General features: G+C 43.0%; 1 protein-coding gene across 1 annotated transcript; it reads left to right on the forward strand.

The window, feature by feature from the left end:
• The first annotated feature begins 848 nt into the window (after positions 1 to 848).
• Positions 849 to 26,478, forward strand: cacna1fa (calcium channel, voltage-dependent, L type, alpha 1F subunit a). The gene is made up of 46 exons (XM_069659708.1): positions 849 to 964; positions 1,126 to 1,231; positions 3,002 to 3,141; positions 3,225 to 3,370; positions 3,779 to 3,931; positions 4,020 to 4,216; positions 4,317 to 4,420; positions 4,510 to 4,652; positions 4,746 to 4,814; positions 4,897 to 4,963; positions 5,048 to 5,074; positions 6,356 to 6,516; positions 6,607 to 6,832; positions 6,946 to 7,153; positions 7,253 to 7,373; positions 7,504 to 7,576; positions 7,737 to 7,800; positions 7,886 to 7,943; positions 8,028 to 8,124; positions 8,808 to 8,937; positions 9,026 to 9,085; positions 9,155 to 9,261; positions 9,629 to 9,716; positions 10,140 to 10,247; positions 10,716 to 10,768; positions 10,857 to 11,003; positions 12,596 to 12,797; positions 12,883 to 13,041; positions 13,127 to 13,237; positions 13,326 to 13,409; positions 14,280 to 14,300; positions 14,416 to 14,550; positions 14,664 to 14,729; positions 14,884 to 14,975; positions 16,313 to 16,472; positions 18,966 to 19,093; positions 19,172 to 19,268; positions 19,366 to 19,468; positions 19,588 to 19,689; positions 19,889 to 20,013; positions 21,580 to 21,917; positions 22,023 to 22,199; positions 22,974 to 23,350; positions 23,466 to 23,578; positions 23,679 to 24,011; positions 26,272 to 26,478. Exons 1-46 carry the CDS (start codon positions 864 to 866, stop codon positions 26,476 to 26,478), a joined length of 6,084 nt encoding a protein of 2,027 aa, XP_069515809.1. The 5' UTR covers positions 849 to 863.
• Positions 26,479 to 26,713: the final 235 nt, after the last annotated feature.

Raw genomic sequence — 26,713 nt, forward strand, 5'->3', positions numbered from 1 at the left:
GCGGCAAAGAAAGGTACGGACTCCTTAAATTGTCTCTGAGGTTTAGTTTGTACGCAGTAGAGTAATTAGATAGTTAGAATATACCTTTAAAGTTCTGCATTACAAAATGGAAAGACTTCCTGTATTGTAAAGCACTATACTGGATAGTAATAGACGAGAATTTCAGGTGGTGTAGATGGAAGATTAATCATTTTCTTCTCCAGATATTAAGGGGAGGTTAAGTCAAGCATAGGTCATTGTGATAGTCAGGTATGTTTATTATTATACAGAAATGAGATGCACAACCAGCCTCAGAGTCATTTAAACTTTTATGAGGTCTGTTTTAGTTCTTTCCTGCTCGTAGTTTTGGCTTCTCCTTGTTGCCTTTTACATGGCTGTGGTAGCTAATGTACCTGCAGGCTTACTCTCAGTGCAGGGCCTTGTCAACAGGTGTCCATGGGCCTACAAGGTAGATAGTGCTGGGCTAAGTGCCACGCTGCTCCCAATAAAGAAGTAGGTCACATCTGGTCTTATAATGTGAAGCCTTCAGGACAGAATACCTGTCTGCTACCTCAGCCGTGGGTCTAATCCTTCCTGATTGTGTTGAATGATACGATGTGGGCTGTTAATAGCAATGAAATAATATGATATAAAAGTGTGGTACAGCTTTGACTGACTGACAGTAAAGGTGTCTACCAATACAACAAACCCAGTTCTCCACATCTCCATATATCAGTCAGGTTTAGGATGCTCATAATGACAGATTATTGTAATAACTGCATGTTTGTTCAACAGATGCCCCTCCTGGGGGCGATGTGGGGAAATCGGACACCCTGGGGTCGACCGGCTCGGCCAGAAAAAGGGGAGGGGGCGCCAAGAAGGCGATGCAGGCCAACAAGTCTGCCCTCAGAGCCCCCAGAGCCCTCTGCTGCCTCACCCTCAGCAACCCCATCCGCATGGCAGCGCTGGCCCTGGTGGAGTGGAAGTATCCTTCACTATAATAACACACACATTCCTGCATGTGATGCTAATGTACAAAGTGCTCATAAGGATATATTGTAGTGCAGGTGAGGTTTTATTATGAATGTGTATTTTCCTGGAAGGATGCATTCATGAGGCCTGTTACATCCTTAACTGCATCTTTAGGCCCTTTGATATTTTCATCCTTCTCGCCATTTTTGCCAACTGTGTGGCCATGGGCGTCACCAAGCCGTACCCTGATGACGACTCCAACGCAACCAATCACAAACTGGTGAGTTAAGAGTCAGGAACGTGCTTCTCTCAGCTTGATGTTACAAAAGGTACATTAAGGTGATGTAATATCTCATTGTAGATACGAATGACCTGATTTAACTGCCACAGTATTACAGAGAAAGGAATTATTGTTTGGCACAGCGGCTTGATTGAGTGTTTTAAAAGACGAGACACTTTTATGGGCAGCCTCTTAAGGATGCTGCACCTCTAACAAAGAAACTCCAAAATAAAAGCTGACAACAAATGTAAAAAAAAAAACATCATTCGGACACAGAATATATTTAAAAACAAGAATAACATGTGAAATGTTCCTTCCATTAATCTCTTATTTGTTTGAATGGTGCGATTATAAATACGCCTATAGTGAACCATATCCATAAAGACAGCTAGACCAATCAGTGAGGGGGAAAAGTGTTTGAAGAGAGATATTAAAGAGACCAACATGGAGGATATCGCATCAAGTATGAACTTCAAACAGATGTTGCAGCTTTGATCACACAGAGTTCCCTTCATCAGACCGCTGAAATAGAGCTCAATGTTAAAATAAAGTAATAAAAAGTTAAGCTGAAAGGCGAAACAGTTTTTTATGTATGTTTTGTTTATGTAGCTTTATGCTCTTAGTTTCCTGTTTCCGAGGCTTGATTCTCATTAAGGAGATCCCGTGCGGCTCACCTGAGCTCGCCTCTCCTGACCTCCGAGTCCTCTGAGGACACCGACAGAAGCATACGTGATTCGTGGGGCAAAAGTGTACAAAGTAGAAAACAGTATCAGTGTTTCATGAAGTCAGTTGGTGTTTTGCTTAAGTTAGCGACAGTCAGTGAGAAGTTAACAGCATTTTGTTGGAGGGTAATTGTATTAGAGGGGGAATAGTTGTGGTGCGACCTCACTTAGGTGACCCTGTCAGGGATCATGACTGACTTAAACACCAACCATCTGCCTCTCTCTCTCTATCCCCCTCCTTCTCTTCCTCTTTCTCTTCCTGTTTCCCCTTCTCTCTCTCTTCCTGACATTTTTTACTCTAAATAACTGAATTTCACTGAACATATGAGTCAAACTGAAAACACATTTCTTTTTCTTTGGAGAGCTGAGCAAATCCGACCCTACAACAGCTTCATGTGTTTCCAAACACACCTAATTCTGCTAGCTTTCTAGCATCAACCCGTACCTCGTTCCTTTAGAGTAAACTGATCAAACATTTGGATTTGAGTTGAAGTAATTTTATTTTAAAAAGTGTAGCAGGGACACACACACCTAAACTTGCAGCAGGATGTTAGTAGATCCCTTTATTGGATTGCACCGAGAAGCTAATCTGACAGTTTAACAAACACCTCCCTGCAGCGATTTGAAGTGCTTAAATTTAATATTTCTGAATACGTTTTCGGTGAGCGTCTCAGCTTTTTGTGAGTCCTTTAACGTCTTCTTTCATTAAACCACATTATGGCTGGATTAAGGTGTCAGCCTGAGGTAAAAGCCCAGTGACAGTGGTTGCAGTGATTAGAAGCATTAAGCTGAAGGGCACAGAGGAAGGATTCGGCGACAGGCTTATGCATGTGTTAGGCAGTGGGTTAAGAGGTTACAAAGCCAATGCAATCAGCCTTTAATGACAACACACGTGATTTAAAGAGAGAAGCATGACAAGTCTTAAATGCCACTTTATTTTACTTTGACTGAACATGAAGTTTTCAGCGTTCTTTCCTTTCACTGACGCACGAGAAAGGTCATTCCAATTTTGCCAAACATCCTCACAAACCTTTTCTTTTGTTCTCAGGAACAAGTCGAGTACGTCTTCCTCGTCATCTTCACCATCGAGACCTTCACTAAAATCCTCGCCTACGGCTTAGTCATGCACCCCAGCGCCTACATACGCAGCGGATGGAACTTGCTCGATTTCATCATCGTCATCGTCGGGTACTTTGGCGCTTCATGTGTGCATCATCTGCCTCTTAAAATGTTTCATTATTTTCTAACAGCTATTATGTGTGTGTGTGCAGGTTGTTCAGTGTGATAGCAGAGGCCATGACGGATCATAAACCAGGAGAGGCCCATCATGCTGCAGGGAAACCTGGAGGCCTGGATGTGAAAGCCCTCAGAGCGTTCAGGGTGTTACGACCGCTTCGGCTCGTATCTGGAGTGCCAAGTTAGTTTGTCATTATCATTTCATGCTCTTGGGTGGTGTTGGTAATCACTGTCGCCCCACAGCTAGAAGGTTTCCCTGTTGGAACACAGCGGCCCTTTCTGTGTGGAGTTTGCATGTTCTCCCCGTGCATGTGTGGGTTCCCTTCGTGTACTCCGGCTTCCTCCAACAGTCCAAAGACATGCTCGTTAGGTTCATTGGTGACTCTAAGTCGCCCGTAGGTGTCAGCATGAAAGGTTGTCTGTCTCTATGTGTCAGCCCTGTGATTGGCTGGCGATCAGTCCAAACTGTGCCCGGCCTCTCGCCCAATGACAGCTGGGGTTGGCTCCAGGATAAGCGTTATAGATAATGGATGGATGGAAGTTCTTGTGTGCTTCATTCAAACAGTCACCAGTGAAATGTGTGTTTCAGGTTTACAAATTGTGTTGAACTCCATCATGAAAGCCATGGTCCCCCTCCTGCACATCGGTATGCTGGTCATGTTCGTCATCATCATCTACGCCATCATCGGTTTGGAGCTTTTCATCGGCAGGATGCACAAGACGTGCTACTCCATGAGCACAGGTCTCCTCTCCCTGATATTAAAAGTGTTCACGCAGGCTCCATGTTCACGCACATGTAGGCTCAACGCCAGTCCGTCTCTCTGCTCCAGGTCTCATGGTGGAAGACGACCCGTCGCCGTGCGCGTTTGCCGGGAGCGGCCGCTTCTGTGTCTGGAATGGGACCGAGTGCAGGGGCAAGTGGGAGGGGCCTAACGGTGGCATCACAAACTTTGACAACATCTTCTTCGCCATGCTGACGGTCTTCCAGTGCATCACGATGGAGGGCTGGACAGATGTTCTCTACTGGGTACACACACGTGTTCCTGGATCCTCTAGAACCTTCCACACTTACTTTTTATGATGCTGGGAAAACATTTACCTGTACTTCTCTTTGTCTCTCTGCACAGATGAATGATGCCATCGGCTTTGAGATCCCCTGGGTTTACTTTGTGTCTCTGGTCATCTTTGGATCCTTTTTCATCATCAATCTCGTATTGGGAGTGTTGAGCGGGTCGGTAGCTGCTACGTTGCACTTACTAGCTCTCTTGCATTTAGATCGTCAACGTGTTTCTGACCTCTGGAGTGTGTCTATGTGCGCAGAGAGTTCTCCAAGGAAAGAGAAAAGGCCGTGGCTCGTGGTGAGCTGCAGAAGGCGCAGGAGAGCAAACAGATGGAGGAGGACATGATCGGCTACATGGACTGGCTCATAGAGGCCGAGGATGTGGACGAGGAAGGAAACAAACGTCAGTTTTTATGTCGACGTGCACACACTGAAGCTGAAACATCTTAATTAAGCTCTATATTTATACAGAACCTGTTTCTGTTTGACTTCACAGGTGCTGCTATAGCAAAGAAAAAGATGATGAAGAAGTTTGGCTGGTACAAACACAGTGAGGATGGAGGAGGTATGTCAGCACTCATGGTCTGTAAGTGTAAGTTTGTTTAATGTGATTCTCTGTAACAGAAGGTACTTATATGTGTGTTTAGCGGAGTCAGACTCAGACGATGACATAGCTTACCTTGATGACGACAACGGCTGCTGTGCTTCTCTCATGTGAGCCAACAGAATAATATTGTTTTAATTCTAGCGAGCAGGTGTTACTTGTTATTTACGCTCATGCTTTCTTGTTTTTCTCAGGGCGAAGATGATGGCCAACAGCTTCTGGTAAGATTTTCAATGTTACACAGTATTAATGTGATGAAGAGGCGAAGCTAAGCCGAAGCTACATCTGACTATTTGCATAATTTACTACTTTTCTTGCTTTTCTGCTGATCTCTCTTTATATTATAATGTCAAACATATATTTTTGTTTATCACTGATTGTCTTCACAGTTTTATCTTATTTAAAAATCATTAATTCCACGAGAAAGTCCAAACAAGGGGCGCTGATTTAGCTCAGCTGGTGGAGCAGACGCCACATATACAGAGGACGCAGTGGCAGCAGGCTAGACTCCCGCCCTCGGCCCTCTGCTGCATGTCATCCCCCACGCTCTTCTCCCAATATGTCCTGTCTCTCGTCAGCTGTCCTTTAAATAAAGGCAGAATAATCCAGAAAAAGGACAAAACCTAAAGCATAATTGCTTCACAATGGCTCCAACTTTATTTTTATGCTCCGATCCAACTTTTCAGGCCAACTGTGTGCCTCTGTGTGCAAAAAATAAAAAAAATTTTGAGTCTTTAATTTTGTTTTTTTAAACAATATACAAACCACAATAACTTTACAAAAGCACTTAAAACTTAATGAATTAGTAGACAATAACATTAAGACGTTACAATTACTATAATACAAATAAACAATCCTAAATAAAGACAAATAAACACCAGTATTAATTGAGAGATGTCTAATGTGGTCCCGCAGACGTTCATTCAATCACGTGAGGTGGGAGATTCTCCATGTAGCTAATTAAAGGCTGCCATATTTTATAGAACAAATGTATCTTATTCCTCAGTGAGTAAATGATCTTTTCCAGAGGTGTGCAACTGCTCACCTCCGAGAGGCCGCAGTCCATCTGCGATAGCCAGCAAGATTTCTGTAAGCTTGATGGAGTCACTATGTATACGATTAGAGTTTGAGAGGTTGCCCAAAAGGAATATCTCGGGATCCATTGGGAAAGTAACTCCATCCAACTTTCTAAAACAAAATGAAAGGGGCACCGGTTTAGCTCAGCAGTTATACAGACGCTACAGTCCTGTATGCAGCGACCCCTGGTTCCACTCCCACCCTCGGCCCCCTGCCGCATTTCATCCCCTCTCTCGCTTCCCTTGTTTCCGACGCTATCCTCTGTCCTCTCTCGCTCTCTCTCTCAATGAGGGTATGTTAATTAAAACAAAATTAAACTGCAAACCAAAAGAAGGAAAAGTAAAACACCTCTTAAGTGCTGACACTTTTGTCCCCGCCATGCAGGCAGGGTCTCTCCTAATTCAAAATCCTGTTTTCCTTTTTAGTGACCAGCTGTGCCAGCTGAATCATACATTCAGGAAGAACTGCCGCGTGGCCGTCAAGACCACCAACTTCTACTGGTTGGTGCTTCTGCTGGTGTTTCTCAACACGGTGGCCAGCGCCTCTGAGCATTACGGACAGCCCAAGTGGCTCACAGAGATGCAAGGTAAGAATCCAGTCGCTCTTTAATGTTTTCTTTTCATTCCTGATCCCACGCAGCCTTACACTCAAGTCTTCCTTTCTGTTTGCCCCTCAGAGCGAGCCAACAAGATCCTGCTGCTGCTCTTCACCCTGGAGATGTTGATGAAGATGTACGCCTTCGGCCTGCAGATCTACTTCATGGCTCTGTTCAACCGCTTCGATTGCTTCGTGGTGTGCGGCGGCATCCTCGAGACGCTGCTCGTGGAAATGGACGTCATCCCGCCCATCGGCATCTCTGTGCTGCGCTGCATCCGACTGCTCAGGATATTCAAGATGACTCGGTAACTGTGCCAGAGTTTAGTCGAGAAGTATCTGGAGCTTTAAGTCGGCAGTCACATCGATTTATCTGCTGGTTTTTTTTCATACACCTGACATTTGATTTTGTTATTCCCAGGCACTGGGCTGCTCTGTCCGACCTCGTCAACTCGCTGCTCAACTCCATGAAAGCTATCTGCTCCCTGCTGCTCCTGCTCTTCCTCTTCCTCATCATCTTCGCGCTGCTCGGCATGCAGCTGTTTGGAGGCAAATTCAACTTTGACGAGACTCAGATGAAGAGAAGCACTTTTGACTCCTTCCCTCAGGCTCTGCTCACATGTTTCCAGGTGACTCAGATCGCCTCGATACCTCACAATGTTACTACCCTCTGTAGTATTTTATTTATAGTGGTGTAAATAACTGTCTCCCCCTCTGTTTCTGTACAGATCCTCACTGGAGAGGACTGGAACGCTGTGATGTATGACGGTATCATGGCGTACGGCGGGCCGATCTTCCCCAACATGGTGGTGTGCATTTACTTTGTCATCCTCTTCGTCTGTGGTAACTGTATCCTTTCCTGTGTTTGTGCACTAACGGTCTGAGTCCTGTCGGAGCTTTAAAGGTTCAGTGTGTGATGTAGGAGGATCGATGGGGAGAGTTAAACGCTCTTTGATTTAATCCTGAATTCTGTGATCAGACATCCTGCTCAATGTCTTCTTGGCTATCGCTGTCGACAACTTGGCAGGAGGCGGCGGGAAGACAAAAGTCGAGTAAGCGTGATGATGATTTTTTTAATGTCAATAATGATGCTGAGCAGTGCGCACATTAATCACTGAGACATCTTTTTAATCCGCTCTGCACTTACACTGATCAGTTTATTAAACACAACAAACAGCACGAGCTCAGCTTCACTGCAGTTTGTGTTTTCAGAGAGAAAAAGGAAGAAGAAGAAGAGTGGGATGAGGATGAAGAGAAAGAGGATGAAGATGCTGGGGTAGAGGATCTTTTCACTGCAACATATTTGACTTTTTTAAAAAGAGAGCAAAACGACAGCAGCTGATCTTTTGTGTTGTTTGCAGAACGAGGAGGACGACTGGCAGGAGAACGAGGAGCTGAGGGCCATCGAGGGACTGGAGGGTGAGTCTGACGGACGATCACACAGCAGACATGTAAGGTTTAGATGTGAACTGTCTCTTATACTTGCTCTTTATTCCATTGCAGGAGTTGCTCCGTTAAAGCCTGAGTTCTCAGGGCCCAAAGAGAAGATCGTCCCAATCCCAGATGGAAGCTCCTTCTTCATCCTTGGAAAGAAAAACTGGTAATCTGAAAGAATACGTGCATTATCCAACGATTAAAGAGCAGCTCCAGTCAAGTTTTAGGACATATAAAATGCTCTGACTGAAATAATAAATGTTGTCTGATATGTTTAATTACCTTGTAAAAATCCTCCCAAGGCATCTCCTCCTTCTACCTCATTAAAAAATCCTGATTCTGCATAGGCACCGCCAACTATGCAAATTTCTAACGCCCCCCTCTGTCACGAAAACAAAACACGTCTCTGCCATCGTTTGGCGGCAACTTATTGAAACTTAGATAGCTTGTAGCAGTAGTAGTAACGCTGCAAAAATTACGATGATGATTAAAGCTGGATTACGCATCGCCGAAGTGGTTGCCATAGGTTACACATAATGATATGCATAGCGTCACCCCAGCCATTAACGGGATTGGCTCCTTAGGTTTGTGACGTCTCAAACCTGCCAGTCTTAAAACGTGTTGTTCAGCCTGTCCTTGGTACACTGCAGTTTAAAAGCAGACAGGCCCAGCCATGGAGACGACTGCTCATGTTGTCCCTGATATGTCTTGTAGCACGTGAAGAACACCACATGGAGATGTTTACAAGGTTAAACAAGGTTAAGGTCTTTAAACAGTAGGGTGTGTTATATGCTTTAAAACACAGAATAAAGACTCTACTTTTCTTTGTAATTCTGTTCCCATTCTCAGTTTGCGAGTTGCCTGCCACAACCTCATCCATCACCCGTACTTCACCAACTTCATCCTCATCTTCATCATCCTCAGTAGTATTTCTCTGGCTGCTGAAGATCCAATCAAATCCCACTCATTCAGAAACATTGTAAGACCGAACACGTCAGACAAACTCCATATCCATTACCTCCAAATACACAAGTTTGAATACTGATTCTAATTTCTTTTATCCCCAGGTGCTCGGTTACGCCGATTATGTTTTCACCTCAGTCTTCACCGTGGAGATCGTACTAAAGGTAACTGCTCTGCTCTAGTGTATTTAACATCAGCCGTTATAGTTTCTAACTTTATTTTGTCACCTCTAGATGACGGTCTACGGAGCGTTTCTGCACACCGGCTCCTTCTGCAGAAACGCCTTCAACCTTCTCGACCTGCTGGTCGTCAGCGTGTCGCTCACGTCTTTCTTCCTGCAGTGAGTAAAAGAAACCTGTCAGACACAAAGTGCACACGGCTGTCTTCTGACAGAGAAAATCAATAGAAGTCCATGTTGTGTAGCAGTGATGTGTAGAAGCCTCATTAAAGCAGTGGTTCTCAGGTGTTTTTCTCCCATGTCCCCCCTTCAGAGGCCTGAAACAAATAGATCAATATTTAAAAATTTTGCATGTTTTCCATATCTGTCAATTGGTGTTTTATATTCGCCCTTTTCCCACTCTTTACTGTAACTGCTAGACAACACATCTTATTTCATCTTATCTAATAATAAGTCGGAAGATACTTTATCATTTTTACCAGTGTAGCTGCTTTGTTTTCTTGACTTTAATTGTCTTTGTTGCTCTCAGTTCGAGTGCGATCTCTGTGGTCAAGATTCTCCGAGTGCTGCGAGTGCTCAGGCCTCTCCGAGCCATCAACAGAGCCAAGGGACTCAAGGTAAACCGTTCAAATGACATATTAAGTAGGATAGCATTGATCACACACTTATTGTGTTCATAGAAGCAGCGCTCAGTTTTCATGCTCCACACATCTGGAACAAACTCCCAGAAAGATATATTTATATATATATTTTCTATTACTGCACTGTAACTTTTATTCTTATATTTTATAACAGTCTTTTTATATTTTAGCGTCTGTTTAAGCTGTTAATATATTTGATCTTCACTTTGCTTTTTAAGGTCGGGCTCATTTATAATGTGTCTTGTGTAAAGAACTTTGAATTGTCTTGTTGCTGAAATGTGCTGTATAAATAAACTTGCCTTACCTTGCCTGGCCCATCTTTTATCTTATATTTAAAGTATGTTGTTCTTTTTGCTATTTAAAGCTAACACACGTCCTCTCTTGTCCGTGTGTCCACAGAACGTGGTGCAGTGCGTGTTCGTGGCGATCCGCACCATCGGCAACATCCTAATTGTCACAACGCTCCTTCAGTTCATGTTTGCCTGCATTGGAGTTCAGCTCTTTAAGGTTCGCGTTCACGCTGTCAGCCATTTTTTATTTCTACTCTCAGCGTTCACTCTGTTAGAAGCAAACTTAATACAGCTGCTCTGCTACAAGGTCTGTGTTTCTGATGCCTGTAATGTTCAGTTTTTGTTGACACTGTTGCACAGAGATAAATAAAATTGCATGCTTTATTATGAAGGTTTTAGTTGTAGTGATTATACTCAGAGGTCTTTCTGATTGTCTGCCTCCATCATGTAGAGAATTGTGTAGGGGACTAAAAATAGAAACACCTCTCATTAGAATGAACTCGAGCTCAACCCTACTTTTAAGTAGCTAATCAATAATAAATTACTGAATTTAAATATTTCTAACACTGTCAACTAAACAGTGTAATCTTTGCAAAGATAGATTTTTCTCTACCTCACAGGATTTAAAAGGCAAATAGCCTGTGAGTATTTAAATGTTGTAACCCTCCTGTGTTTCATGCCGCAGGGCCGATTCTACAGCTGCACAGATGAAGCCAAACACACTCCTGATGAGTGCAAGTCAGTTTTCTTCATTCCTCTACACAATGTAATAACACACGAGATGCCGTCACTGTAACACGATGTTCGCATGTGTCTTTAACTCCAGGGGAACGTTTGTGGTGTATAAAGACGGCGACATGAACCACCCCATGGTGAGAGAGAGGATCTGGGAGAACAGCGACTTCAACTTCGACAACGTGCTGATGGGCATGCTGGCTCTGTTCACCGTGTCCACATTTGAAGGCTGGCCACAGTGAGTTGTTACTTTACAGACATTTTAATTAGAGATAGACCGATATGGTTTTTTCAGGGCCGATACCGATACCTATTATTAGTAGTCAAGGAGGCCAATAACCGATATTTGGAGCTGATATTTATTTGCAGTAAAAGTGAAAATATTGGCGTCAAAATTTTGAATAATACAAACTCCAACACTTAATTTTGTTTAAATGCCTTTAAGCATATGTTTATTAAACAAACAAACAAAAAGCGCAGGGAGTTCCCAGGGTCAGCAGCATCTCTTATAAAGTTAACTGAAAATGTGAAAATAAATAAATAAATAAATAATAACTTCCTGAAGTTTTATAAGGTAAATAAAACAAAGTTAAATAAAATTTGCAAAGAAATGAACTTTTTCTCCCCCCTCGCCGTGTGTGTGAGCACTCTGCACTTATATCGGCCGTCGGATAAAAATAAATAAATAAATAAAAATAAAATAAAATAAAAAATGGCCGATGCCAATATGCGTCAAAATGCCGAATATCGGCGCCGATAATCGGTCGATCCCTAATTTTAATGCAGAGAATAAGGCTGATTATTATTCCATATTTTATATTGTCGATAAATCCCAGAACAAGGGACTAGTCGTCACTTTCCTTCAGCCTGTCTTACATTCTTCTGAAATTCTGAATCTTAAAAAGAATTATAACAAATATAGAGTTACATTATTTCATTAAATGTCTGTTATTACCTAAAAGAGCAGGTTATTGTAGGTTTAAGAACACATTAATGTAGAAGTTCAGAGTGCATTTGCTGGGACTACTTTCAGCAGCGTATTAATACATATGTGATGCTCTAGTGATGCTGTAGGTGTTAAATAGTTTCTGGAAAGCAGAACAGAGGAATAAACTGACAGGTGATACTTGTTGATAGATTTGTGTTATTGATTGATTTGGTCTTCTTATGAGTTTTTAGTTTTATATTCTTAAATCAATGTTTGACCAAATAATGTTTTCGTTAAAGCTCCTGTGAGGAACTTTGAGTTTGTGTTGATTTTGGCGCCCCCTGTGGACAAAGCCACACCTCTTATCTCATTGCTGATTTTGTCCTGTTCATGCTTAAGTGGTGGTTTTTAAAAATCTCATCCTGCTTTCTTTAACAGTCATATGTGTCACTCTCCTTAAATATTTGACCTAGAAAATGTAAACAAAGGCAGCGTGCAGTTAATCGCTTCGTCCGACACCTACCCCCCACCAGCAGTTTCAGCCATTAAAAATAACTACATAGAAATAATCTTGTCACTGATGGTCTGGTTTGTTTTTGTTGCTCATATAGAGTCATCAGAATTAATTTCAGTCTGTTTCATGAGCAGCGAAAAACTCCTCACAGGAGCTTTAATATAGGAGTTTATAGTGCATTTGCTGGGGACTATTTTAAGCAGCGAATTAATACATATGTGCTGCTCTAGTGATGTTTTTGGACAGAGGAGTAAAGTATATTAGGCTTTAGATAAACAGGTGATACTTGTTGATTAATTTTATTGTTTGTTTTGATCTTAAGTTTTATATTCTTAAAATCAATGTTTGATTAAATAATGTTTCCTCACTGTTATTTTTTTGTATAAAGGCTCCTTTACCGGGCCGTTGACGCTAACGCCATCAACCGAGGGCCCATTTACAATTACCGCGTGGAAATCTCCATCTTCTTCATCATCTACATCATCATCATCGCCTTCTTCATGATGAACATCTTCGTGGGTTTCGTCATCATCACGTTTCGAGAGCAAGGAGAGGCGGAATTCAAAAACTGTGAACTCAACAAAAACCAGGTAAAACTTTAATATATAATTATAATAAAACAATCATTTATGTGTTTTATGTTTGTGTAATTGTTCTCCTTTTCTGCCTCTCCAGCGTCAGTGTGTGTACTACGCCCTGAAAGCTCAACCTATAAAGATTTACATCCCTAAAAACCCGTCTCAGCTCAAATTCTGGAAAATCATCAACTCCAGCCAGTTTGAATACGTCATGTTCGTGCTGATTCTGGGAAACACCCTCACACTGGCTATTCAGGTAACATTTCACACAACACTGTCATTAGGTACACAAACATAAACCTGTTTCAGTGCTGTGACTTTGTGCTGATTTCCTCTCCCAGCATTACGAGCAGTCCAAACTCTTCACCTCCGTCATGGACATCCTCAACATGATCTTCACTGTGGTGTTCACTATAGAGATGATCATCAAGCTGCTGGCTCTGCGGGCTCATGTGAGTGTTTAAATGTTAAAGATAACATTCACAATGATCGTCCGTGCTGTTGTTTGTGACGCCACGTTGCTTCTTCTGCACTTTGCAGCATTATTTCATCGATCCCTGGAACTCATTTGATGCTTTGATCGTGGTGGGGAGCGTGTTGGATATCGCGGTCTCTGAGTTTAGCGTAAGTGTTTTTTCCACACGTTAAGCTCCATTAGCTGATGAATGAAAATGAGGATGCTATTATTGTACAAACAAAGTTTAAAAGTTCATAATGCCACCGTTTTTATAACATTGCTCTGTTTTCTACAGCTGTAACAAAAAAGTAAAAATATCCATCTGAGAATTCAAATAATGATGTTTTTCGGCAAAATACTTTAATTACCTTAAAAACATCTCCTTCGTCTCCCTCATTAAAAATTCCTGAATCTGCATAGGCCCCGCCCACTATGTGCTACGTTTCTCCTTTTGTAAAAAAAAAACAAAACCACATCTCTGCCATCGTTTAGTGGCGACTTGTTGAAACTTAGCTAGCTTGAAATGTAGTAATTAGCAGTAACGTTAACGTTAGTAGTCAGTAGTGAGTTTGATGACGGTTACAGCTGGCTCGCGCATCGCCGAAGTGGTTGCCATAGGTTGCACATAATGATATTCATAGCGTCACCCCGTCTATTAACGGGATTGGCTCCTTAGGTTTGTGACATCACAAACCCTGCCAATCAGAAAACGTGTTGTTCAGCCTGTCCTTGGTACACTGCAGTTTAAAAGCAGACAGGCCCAGCCATGGAGGTGACTGCTGATGTTGTCCCTGATATGTCTTGTAGCACATGAAGAACACCACATGGAGATGTTTACAAGGTTAAACACTTGATTTTGACTGCGGGGGGTCTTTAATCAAACAAACGTTACAATAGTTCAGTATCTTCAGTGTATACTGTAATTAAAGCTCTTGCAGCACTCATGTTGACGATGATTTACCCTAAAAATGTCACTAACTTTATCTTTTAAATCTCTTCCTCTCGCATGTCGTTGATAACCTGATGTATGGATCCAGGGAGGAGGCGGCCACGGAGAGGTAAGAGCCGAGCATAACAACTGCAACTCCACGTGTGTCTTATGATTATACTGTCATATACTACGCATGCAACCAACGTTACACATATATTTATCTATCACACCTGTTGTTGTAGGGCGGTGGTAAAGGAGAGAGCGGAAAGGTGTCCATCACGTTCTTCCGTTTGTTCCGAGTCTTGAGGTTGGTTAAACTGCTGAGCAAAGGAGAAGGCATTCGAACCCTCCTGTGGACTTTTGTCAAGTCCCTCCAGGTCAGTGCGACAAAGAGAGAATTATTTTACCTGACACATAAGGTTCACTACAGTGTGCACTTATGTTTCCTGTACACCCCTGTTTTTGTAATCATGATCTTTATTGTGCTCAGGCCCTGCCGTATGTTGGCCTGCTCATCGCCATGATCTTCTTCATCTACGCTGTGATCGGCATGCAGGTGAGGTGCTCCGCTCTAAATTAAGACTTTAAAAGGTTTCATTTTCACCCTTTAATGAACAACAAAGCTGTGTCGCACACACAACACATTCTGACCAGCGAGTTTCTCTTCCTCATATTGACCCTGTCGTTGTTTCTCACTGTTCTCCTTTCAGACGTTTGGGAGGGTTGCCATTGATGACAACACACATATCAACAGAAACTGCAACTTCCAGACTTTCTTCATGGCTGTTCTGGTGCTCTTCAGGTGAGCCATGTCAGCCTGAAAGAGACAAATGCTCAGGGTGTTTTCAGACTATACATTTCCTAACTATAACTTCATATCTGCTATAAAGTAAAGCACCAATTCAAAGGGCCTCATGCAGCAGCATTCTCTTAGATTTCTCTTAGAATTGGAGGCCGGTGACCAAATGTTGCAGGTTAGGTCGCAGGTTAAGGAGAGCTAGCTCCCCCTAAACACTATACAAGCAGGTGTTCTTCCATACTGTGGCACGTGCCTCAAGAATTGGAGTCCAAAAAATAAATATATTCTGTTGAGTGTCAGTGCTTGTGTTACCAAGCTAAGGGTAACACATTTGTGATGTTGTCAGCAGAGACACAGTGTATCTGAAATTAAAAGAAAATTATTCAACATAAAAATGTAAGCAAGACAATGCATCGACACGCAACACTCCATAATGGCGAAATTATATGATATTTAGGAATAATGTTTTTTTTCCCCCCAGTTATAAGAGGCAGGTCGTGTGCAGGTTCTGCATGTGTATGTGTGACTGGGGTTCAAGTGTGTGTGGTTCAGGGGTTAGGGATTTGTTGGTAGAGGTGTTGGGTGGGTTTAAGTGAGGGGGAAGGGAGTGCAGTAACTTTTGGCCTCCTGAACCACACACTTGACCGCACAGGGAGGTCCCCAAGAGGAGAGATATATCGATAAATAGAAAATAAGAAATTTAACAGATGCATTGTAGTGGCCATAGGCAGTTAGAAAAATGAACATATGTAATACATAGAAGCATTAGTAGAAGTGATAGGAGTGGGCACTGGCTCACAGGCAGAGGGGTTTGTAATATTAATGCTCAATGTATTCTGTCACTATGAAAGGATTTAGCATTTAATGTTTTTAAATCGTAACTTATTTTTCCTTGTGTCTGTGAAACAGCTTCTTAAATGTGAAACGAGATGGTTTTTTTTAATATAACCACTCGTAAAATATTCTTTAGAGCAAAAATAACAGAACATGATGAACCCCAGGAATAACTTTCCTTATTTCAGACACAGGTCCATATCAAAACACAATACATACAATAAAAGACAAAGACAACAAACAGATTTATGTGATTTAAAACACATTAAAACAATTTTTCCAAAGGAAGAAAAACACCTTGTGTCTACATTTTTAGAGTCAGATAATGAACAGGTACTAGCATGATAACTGATCGTGGATGTAAACAAAAATTAGAGGAAATTTGTTTGTATATCGCTTCCTGCATGAGGCCAAATATGATTTTTTTCCCCATTAAAGCAAAACATTTTAAAGATGCAGGAGACGGAGGAGCGCTTGACCGACTCTCACACGCTCTGTCCTTATAGGTGTGCCACAGGAGAGCAGTGGCAGGAGATTATGTTGGCAGCTCTCCCCGGCAGACGCTGTGACCCAGAAGCCGACACCGAGCCCGGGGAGGAGTTCTCCTGCGGGAGCAACCTGTCCTACATCTACTTCATCAGCTTCTTCATGCTCTGCGCCTACCTGGTGAGCAAGCCGGGGAGGATCGCAGATTCTTTCCATCTGATTTTTAATCACTCGGCCCTCAGATCGTTCTAAGGAGAACACTTTCCCTCCTTTGATAAAAAGGCCTCCTGACTACAAATTAATTTTCGGTTTAATTAATTCTGACTTGTGTTTTACAGGCTGTCAGGTCAAGTGGGATCAGAGTTAGATGAAAGAAGAGAGGGTGGTATTACAGCAAACGAGCAGTAGTAGTTTTAAAAAGCTAACCCCGTCTTCTCCAACTCCCAGCTCCGAGAAATCCTACACCCGGGGATTTTGTTAATCCAGACAGCAGAACCAAATCCAAACACACTCAAATCCTGATTTAAAGGCCGCTATATATTTTTGGTAACATTTATACGACCTAAGAGCTATTTTTAGACATTAAAGAGGTTAAATGAAGGTGACTTCAATCCTGGAGGACGAGTGAGAGCAGAGTCTAATCTGAAGTAAAGAAACTCAAGCGTGGAAGCTCATTTATTTAGCTGTTGCAGATTTGTAGGTAAAGAGGTAAAGACTGGGATAAAATAGAGTATTGCTTGAGAAGATTAAATGCCTAAATCACCATCATGCTATTTAATAATAGGGCCAAGTCTGTACAATTTTATGATTACTTTATTTTGAAAAACAATTCTAACCCTTTTCTTCTCTTTAACTACACATTTTTCATTTATTGCACTCTGTGTCTTTAAATGTTTGGGACCATCAACATCCTTAAAGGGGCGGTAGTATGCTAATTTCAAGCTTCATATTTCACTCTGTGATACCTGTGGAGTCGCTTAGCATAATTTACAGTTAAAAAAACTTCCCCTCATACAGCCTCTGCCTGAAACGACTCAGTCAGCTCTGTCCATTTAAGAAACCCTGCCCCTACAAGCCCGCTTTCTTCTGATTGGCCAGCTCTCCGAAGCCTGCTGAGGCGGCACTTTGTGACATCACAAAGTGCAGCAGACTGAGCTGAGAAGCCTGGGGATTACTCCAACATACTTTTACCTACAGATTTGAAACTTCACCCACGTTTAGTTTTGACATTCAACATTGTAAAACTATAAATATATTAAAATGTGAACCAGCATAATACCCCCTCTTTAATCTTTTCATTGGTTAGGCAGTTTTATCAGTTTAATCTCTGTCCAGAGGGAGCTCAGTGTAGAGCCACTACTCCTTTGCATCAAAGGTGGTTCAGGCATCTGATTAGGATGGCTCCTGGGCGCCCCCCTGTGGAGGTTTGTCCAACTGGGAGGAGACCCAGTGGAAGACCCGGAGCTTGCTGGAGGGATTATATATCCCATCTGGCCTGGGGAGTGCCTCGGAATCCCACAGGAGATGGAGAACGTTGCTGGCGTGTGGGGGGATGTCCGGGTCACCTTGCTTAGCCTGCTGCCAATGTGACCCGGCCCCAGATAAGCGGAAGCTAATGGATAAAATCTCTGTGCATGCGATCACATTATTGTTCTCTTCATGGTTGTCTTTCAGTCCTTCTCTGGTTTCATCTGACTATCAGTCAGTGTGATTTCTGAGCTTCATCAGAGACACACTGGGAGCCGCAAACATTTGTTCTGCTCGTTTTTTGGAAACAATTTACACTATAAATCAAATGTATTTTCATGCCACCTTTCAAGCAGATCAAATGCGAGTCAGGGTGCTTTACGAACATTTAAGAAAAATGTAAGATGTTAAAAATGGATTTAGAGACTAATGCACAAAACAACAACAACAATATTACAAAATTCTACATAAAATGTATTACAGTGTGAGTGTGAAAAGTTGTCTGTCTCTATGTGTCAGCCCTGTGATTGGCTAGCGATCAGTCCAGGTGTTACGTTCCCCTGATTGGGCTAGGGGATGAGGGGAGTAACAATAAATTAAAACCCAGAAAAAAGAAGGGATGAACAAAGTATAGGCAAAGTTAAAGGTATTTATTTACAAATTAAGCAAAAATGGAACACAAAGCGAGCTTCTTCCAAAACAAACAAAAGAGAAGCTGTTCTATAAATCAAGACTATCAAACCCAAAATTCCGACTAACAAACACGAAGGCCTCGAAGACAGAACGCTCTCCTTCCACAAAAGGAGTATAGAAAAGCTATTTGACATCCAACACACATGAATGGCCCACTGGCCCTGGCTGTCTCCTCTAGGCTGCTCTTTATACTCTCTCCTGATTGCTGAATGAGTAACAGGTGAGCTTAATCACCTGCAGCAGCACCCAAGGAACACAAAGGGAGAGAGACACACAGAAAACAGGACACAAACTACACAACACTTTGGCACGTAACACCAGGGTGTACCCTGCCTCTCGCCCAGTGACAGCTGGGATAGGCTCCAGCCACACAGATAATGGATGGATGGATTTTAGGATTACATTATTACCATCAAACATTACTTTATTATTTTAGTTTGAAAGGTTGAACTTCCCCAATCAAAAGTCACACTTTTTAATGCTTACACTGTCTCTGTCCTTCCCTTTATCAAGATCATCAACTTGTTCATCGCTGTCATCATGGACAACTTTGAGTACCTGACGAGAGACTGGACCGTGCTCGGTACTCACCACCTGGACGAGTTCAAGAGAGTTTGGTCTGACTACGACCCAGAGGCCACGTAAGACTCATCTCTCTCTAAGCCCCAGCTTCTTTACAGGATGTTCTCATCCCTCACTCGTCTCTTTTCCTCTTGCAGCGGCCGAATAAAGCACATAGATGTCGTCACCATGCTGCGAAGGATTCAGCCTCCTCTCGGTTTTGGGAAACTGTGTCCTCATCGTGTTGCTTGCAGGGTAAGACAACATGAACCAAGTGCTTTACATTAGACGCTACGAGCATGAACAGAAACATGAATCTCACTGCTTCTGCCTCATCATCTTCTCCTCTCAGAGACTGGTTGCTATGAACGTCCCCCTGCACTCTGATGGGACGGTCACCTTCAATGCGACTCTGTTTGCTCTCGTACGAACCTCCCTCAAGATAAAGACTGAAGGTTAGACCTCACGCACAGACAGAAATATTTGCATGCTCTTTTTTGTATGGATTTAGTTTGCTATATGTTGTTAGGTGTCTTTTTCCCTTGATTGATTCGTTCCCTTTGCCTCCCTTCAGGCCCCATCGACCAGCAGAATGAAGAGCTGAAGCTGATCATCAAGAAGCTCTGGAAGCGCACAAAGCCCAAGCTCATAGATGAAGTCATTCCTCCCCCTAGAGGTGAGCCTTTGCATTGCAGCCAGGCCAGATGAAAAAATGTGACAGCAGACATCATCACAGTAAAATTCAAAATTAGCCATCAGTAACAAAACTGCATGGAAAGTATTCTATATTCCTAATAGTAGGAAACATTTATGTAATTCAGTTGTATATGGCACGTTTGTATTCTTCTCATCACTGCCTTTTTTTCCTTTCTCAGGTGATGAGGTGACCTGTGGAAAGTTTTACGCCAGCTTCCTGATTCAGGACTATTTCAAAAAGTACCGCAAGCGAAAGGAGAGGGAGAGGAAATCCAAAAGGAAGGACAAGGCTGCTTCTCTGCAGGTGATTTGTTTTGTCATTTTCACCCTGTTGCTTGCCTACAAAACAGCAACAAAAACGGCTCCTGCCCACCTGAGCTCCCTCATCCAGGTCTGCGCTCTGCCAATGAAAGACGCCTGGTACTCCCATCACAACAGGACACTAAGTCGCTAGCTAGACTCTTTCTTCTCCTCTGTCGCCCCCCGGTGGTGGAATGAGGTTACCAAACTCCTTTCGGTCCACAGAGTCCCTTTCACCTCTAAGAAGAAGCTAAAGACCCAGCTCTGAACACGTCTGCACTTAATGATATTGAAGCTATTGATGATGATGACATTGACCTTGTTGATGTTGTTGATGATATACTGTGTATATATATTTTAAAAAAAGACTTCGTAACGCCCTGCGAACTGTCTGTCGACACCATAGACTGTATAAAAAAATGGGCGACATGACAGCTCACTAAAAGTGAAGCCAAAACATTTGGAGCGCCCCCTGCTGACTGGCTGCAGTATAGGTCATAAAGCCCACCTCCTCCATGTTAACAGGTGGGACATGGGTCATTATAGTTAGTTCTTATCATGCTGATTTACGTCCAAGTGTTCATTTTTCTGACAAGTTTATTTTTAATTAGTTATTTGATGCTAAAAGGATGATTGACAGCTCTGTTGACAAATACAGCTCCTGCAGCCGATCAGTTCCGAATGGAAACATAACTAAAACAATCACTACAGTCATTGAAGTTTCCATATCTGTGAACGTTAACCTCAGACCAACACAGAGAAGCTGTTAAACACGCTGGCGTGCGAAACCTTGCTGCTTTTTCGGTAAGTTAAGTGTGTTTGGGTTAGCGGAAGTGGCTACGGCTGCTTCACAGCGGACTCTGGCTCCGTATGACGTCACCATCACAAGATGGCAGCGCCTATCGCAGGGGCTATATTGGCATCAATTTCGTACAATGGGAGCAGATGGAGACGCGTTGTCCATCTATATATACAGTCATTGGTCGACACCTGTGTCCAATCACAGTGGAAGCTGTTGCCACTTACTGACTTCGTTCCCTCCCGTCTTGATTGTTGCTTGTGCTGTATTAACTCTCAAAAGCATCTGCTAATTTAAATTGTAACATTGCAACTCTTAAAATTGCCTCCAAACATGTTTTACACCTTTATAAAGGTACTCAGCTTTGGGTCTAATATTCTCTTTACAAAAGAATATTATATGACCTTGTTTAAAATCCCCCAGTGAAAAACATCCAATAACGTAAATATGCAAATATCTGTTTTACTAGACACAAGATGTCTTGTAGTTCCCTTTAAAGTTTATTTTGAGCGTATGTGCAGCAGGGGGTTTAAAGCTAAGTAGTGGATGATGTGATGTCATAAATCCTGCCCATATGAACACGTGTTAAACTCAGATTTAACTCGAGGAGAGAGAGATCTTCTCCCTTCAGCAGATGAGTGTGGAGCTATCTTCTGCACATCTATAATTCTGCATGGAGAAGATCAAACACCCAAATGGAGTAACAAGAGGATATTTCCTAGAAACACTTGGAGTATATGAATGCTTCTAAGTACGTTTGTGTTTTCTCAGCAAGGGCTGCGGACGCTGCAGGACCTGGCTCCGGAGATGCGTCTGGCGATGGTCTGCGACCTTGAAGAAGAGGAGGGACTGGAGGGAGAGATGACAGGGGATGAGATATTTGACAGTGAGCACGGTACATCAGCGGCCACCACGCCGGCCACCACGCCGCTGCCACCTTTGGACATGCTTATTGAGCAGACTGTGTTCATGGAGCCCGCACCAGCCGACGACGGCGTGATCACAGAGCAGGTGACGGGCCTGCAGGAGCACCAGAGACCTGGATCAGAGCTGGCAGGCATCAGCGTTGTAATAGAGCAGCCTGTGCGGTCTGATCCCCTGCCCATCAGGTGTGTCTCTCTAATTTAATGTAAAGCTTTCTTTAGTGAATAACAACTTCACACATTGGCTGTGCGATAAGTTATATCTTAAACCTTGCGTTCTGTCTCGTTCAGGATGGACTCAATCACCGAGTCACCCCTTCCTCCTCCTCCTCCTCCTCCTCCTCCTCCCCCTGTAGTGGAAGAAGCAGCTCCTGTAGTTGAAGAAGCAGCTGTTGCAGTTACAACCGTAGAAGCTGAGCCGGTTTATTACAGTGAAGTTGAGGCTGCAACTCCGGCACCAGTAGACAGGTAAGAAACGAGCAAGAGTGAGTAATGTGGTGCATTGCATGTGTAATAAATGAATTTATAAATAAAGGAATAGCTTGAATAAACTTATTCACTATCTTGCCAAAACTTAGATTAGAGGTTAGTCGGTGATCTTTAAAGGCGCTGGAAGGCGGATGTTTTTACACAACAACAGGGCCAGCTTTCTGTCTCACCCTTTTTCCACTTTATGCTAAGCTAAGCTAACTGTTTCCTGGCTATAGCTTCACATTTTCCTGACAAATGACCAGACAGACAGACTGTAAGTAAGAACAGGACAGAGCGACAGTGACTCTTGGGTTTTTGACAACTCTTTCAAAAGCCTCAAGTTCTGCATTCTGGCCGTCGCCATCTTGGGGTTTTTTTTGGGGAGCCAGAAATGACCATATTTGGACGACCAAAATGAGCGTCATGCTGTTTTGAGAAGACCTGAAACCAAATCATGTTGAAAATGTTTACTGAGGTTATAAGTAAGCTAAGAAGTAGCATCTTTTTCTTATAGAATTCTAAACAATATAACCAATTAATTCCAGTGTAGTCGCCCCCTGCTGGCCATTAAAAGAATTCCGCTTTGAGACACTTGCATATTGGCTTTTCTTTTGAAACGAGGTTACATTCACTTCTTATGTACAGTCTATGAGAGATTGGTATCTTCTCATCCAAGCCTTAGAAGCAGGTTAGCAAATAGTGTATTAAAAAGTGGCTACCTTTGTGTACATTAAATCCTGCTCAAACTCTTTCTTTGTTTGTATCTTCTAGTTATGTGTATCCAGAAGCTCCCTCTCCTTTACCGCCTGACGCAGGCTGCATTGAGCAGAGCCAGGAGAGGGCGATCAGCATCGGGGAGATCCCCTACGAGAATCACAATGCCAATGGGTTTGAAAGCAACGGTTATAACGGCACCGACATGAACGGAGGCAGTGTTGCTGCAAGCCCCACTCCCTATAGCACGAATGGATATGATGGGAATGGATACACAGGTTACAATGACAATGGCAGCACCTTCAACGGTAACGGAACTACATACAATGAAAACGGCAGCAGTGTCAGTGGTTACACTGGGAATGGCATCAATGGGAAGGAGAATGGCAGCACAGGGTTTGTCAGGCGACGACTACTTCCTGCCATACCGAGAGGTGAGGAACATACATTTTTATCCTTTTTCACGAGTGGCTAATCCCGCCATGCTAATGCTAAATCTCTCCTCATGCATCCGGGCCAGTTTCCTAACACTCCCTCTTATTGTTACAGGCCGTGCACCTGCTTTTAACTTCCAGTGTCTGAGGCCACAGAGCAGTATGGACAACTTGCCCGTCCCAGGGAACTACCGCGGAAACACATCCCCAACCAGATCCCGTTTACAGGTAGACAGCTCACACACACACACACACACACATTCATTATGTCTGACACCGAGCCTGCCTCATCCTGATTCTCCTGTCTTTCCCTTCTCTCTCGTGTCAGACTCAGCAAAGCCTCCCAGACTCTCGGCCCAGCAGCGTGTCCTCAATGTCAACTGCCTCCTGGGTGAACACAGCGGGAGCCGGCGCCACTCCCATCCCCGGAATACTCGCCCCCTCAGGACGCAGGGGCAAGCTCATCTACACCCCCATGATGCTGGTGGACGAAACCACCGGCACCAGCCAGCCGCTGTGGAGCGACGGCACAGCCAGCCTCCCTGCAGGAGCCCGTCCTGGCTTGTACCCAGGTCAGACCAGGACCTTCACCAGCGTGAGGATGCCACCGGCCAATCAGAGCTTCATCGACAAAGGCAGTGCAGACAGTCTGGTCGAGTCGGTGAGTAAGAGAACCTGAAGCAAACACCTGCATGTTAAAACTTAAACACATATTTCCCACCTATACCTGTTTTTAGCAGTATTAAAGGATACGTTTATAGTTTCTGAAGTCTATTTTAAAGCAATAGTAAATACTGAAAAATGTCTGAAAAATGTTTGGAAGATACTCACTTGATTTTCTTACTAAGACGGCTGAAGCATCATAGTAGATGTATATAGATATATTAGATGGATTCCTGCTAGAAAAAAACACAGAATTGGATCTTGTAAGTATAGTTAGCAAGTTGTTATTGCAGATTGGAACCCGGACATGCCCTCTATACATTATCCCGCTTATTACACAGCTTTTTACGTAGGAAATCAAATCGATTTGGAAGTGATTTTATTAATCTAAAATGATTATTTTTCCGTTTTCTAGTCCGAGAAAATAGTCTGAGCTGTGTCCATAGCAACGGTTAACTCTTAAGCCTTCTTTAAATAGGCTAACCACGCTAATATTGCTCACATACAACTGAGCTAAGCTAACTGTACTCACATGAACTGGAAACATTTAATCTGATGGTGAAGTCAGACAAGTTGAATCACCTGATTGAGGTTTTCTCGTCACTGTCGGCGTCTGTTGACATTTTCTTCTCCATCCACTGTCTTTAAACACCGCTGTATCCCAAATGTGTCACATTTACCGGACTTCTTTGGCGGATTTATATGATTACAGTTGTGGTGGCGATTTTCTGATGACGAGACCAATAAAGTTCTTAGGGAAACAAAGTTGTCTTTTGATGTCATTTAATTGAAGAATATTAAAAGATGAGTAAAAGCAAATAACAACTCGAGCTGGGCCAGATCAGTACTACACAGAACGCAGCTGTCTGACTGACTGACACAGACTCAAGGTTCACAGTGTATTTTATACATTTCAGATAGAATTCCTTCTCACTGAGACAAAGCTACATGTCATTGTTATGACTTTAGCTGAGGCGCCTGACTATCTAGAGTTTACCCTTGGCCTTGGAGGTCTCAGCCCAGACAAGGCTACCAACTATCTCTCGAGGACAGAAGGAGCAACAGTAATTCATGCACAAGACCCTGGAGAGGAGCAGACAATACATATCCTTAAAATCAACCTTAGCTGATTATACCATGATTATTGATTCTAGAGTAATAAAGAAATCAAACACCTGATCAAACAGGTTAACATAAAAATTTCCTTCACAACAGTTAGTCCTCCGGATTGTGTGATTAGACCTGCATCCCTAGCAACGGTCTGTTTGAGAAAGAACAGACCTCGGAATGCTGAAATTAACCAATCAGGATCAAGTATTTAACACAGCCATGTAATAACGGTCAATATGAACTTGAGGAATGATTACAGCAACCTGTTTAAGGGCCCGATCAGACAGGACGCGCTTTGCAGGCTGTAAAACGTGAGGCGCACCGCACTGCCTTTTTTGTGGAAGTAAACACCCGATCAGACAGAGCACGTTTTAGCAGCTGGGGGCGGCTTTTTTTCCTACTGTTGTTAAGGCAACCACCGAATCATTAGCTGTCATTAACCTAACCGTTACATTGTAAACGGACAGAAGGCTCGCCTTTCCTTTAATCCGATTGGACAAGGAGAAAAAACGCCCATGACGTCGGGCGCTTTTCTGCTTTGAGTTGAAGTTTTTTCAACTCGAGGCGCTCGGAGCGTTTCTTCAAAAACGCGAGGCGCACAGCGCGCAAAAAGCGTCCCTCTCATTGAAAACAATGACAAAAAAGCCGCCCCCAGCTGCTATTACGCGTCCTGTCTGATCGTGCCCTTAGGCTTCAAAAACTGTGAAACTACCCTTTAAAATACCAGGTTATGCATGCTTTGCTATACACTGTAAATACTACATATCATACACATTAAGAAAAAGGCTAAATAACCCTAAATATCAACAGTAAAAAGACGATACTGGCTGTTAATGCTGACATTAGCTGATACATTTTGATGCTTATATATTGTGACTCTACTGTGAGAAAGTCCTAATCTTTTCATTCTCCCAAGTGTAAATACAAATACATTTGCTGCTATCTTACTGTTTACATTATGATAACAAAAAAGACCAGAGGGCACTTCAGTTTGGCAAAGTGACTTTTCAGCGCTTACAACTTGTTGGAGATAATCAGATTGACATGCATGTTATGTTTGAGTGGCAGAGACAAAACTGGCTAAAAACATAATCCCTGCGTTACATCATCATCATTGTTCTACTTTTTTTTTGTCTTGCTCATTTCAGATCTTGATCTCCGAGGGTCTCGGTATTTACGCCAGGGACCCAAAGTTTGTGAGCTTTGCCAAGCGGGAGATCGCAGAAGCCTGCCACATGAGCCTGGACGAGATGGAGAACGCCGCCGCCGACCTCATAGTGCGCGGGGCCAGTCAGTCCATGTCTCGCTTTGAGGAAGAGCTGGCTGATGAAATGAACTGTGTTATTTCCTACTGAAATAAGTGTGTGAAAAAGTGAGGTAAATCGGGTGTGTTTATGTCTGTTGTGGAGATGAAGGCTTGGGAAAGGACAGCGTGTGTGTGTAGGAATGGTGTGAAACAAATGGGACATGAATTTTCCTTCAAGGTAAAATGTCTTTGGTAAGAAATGCTTTTATTTATGAATGCCAAAACACACATACACAGAACTCCACACACACACACACACACACACACACACACACACTGATAAG

This window comes from Semicossyphus pulcher, unplaced genomic scaffold (genome assembly GCF_022749685.1).
Source record: "Semicossyphus pulcher isolate SPU_LCO1_2020_fin unplaced genomic scaffold, fSemPul1.0.p SCAF_13, whole genome shotgun sequence".
Classification (NCBI taxonomy): domain Eukaryota; kingdom Metazoa; phylum Chordata; class Actinopteri; order Labriformes; family Labridae; genus Semicossyphus; species Semicossyphus pulcher.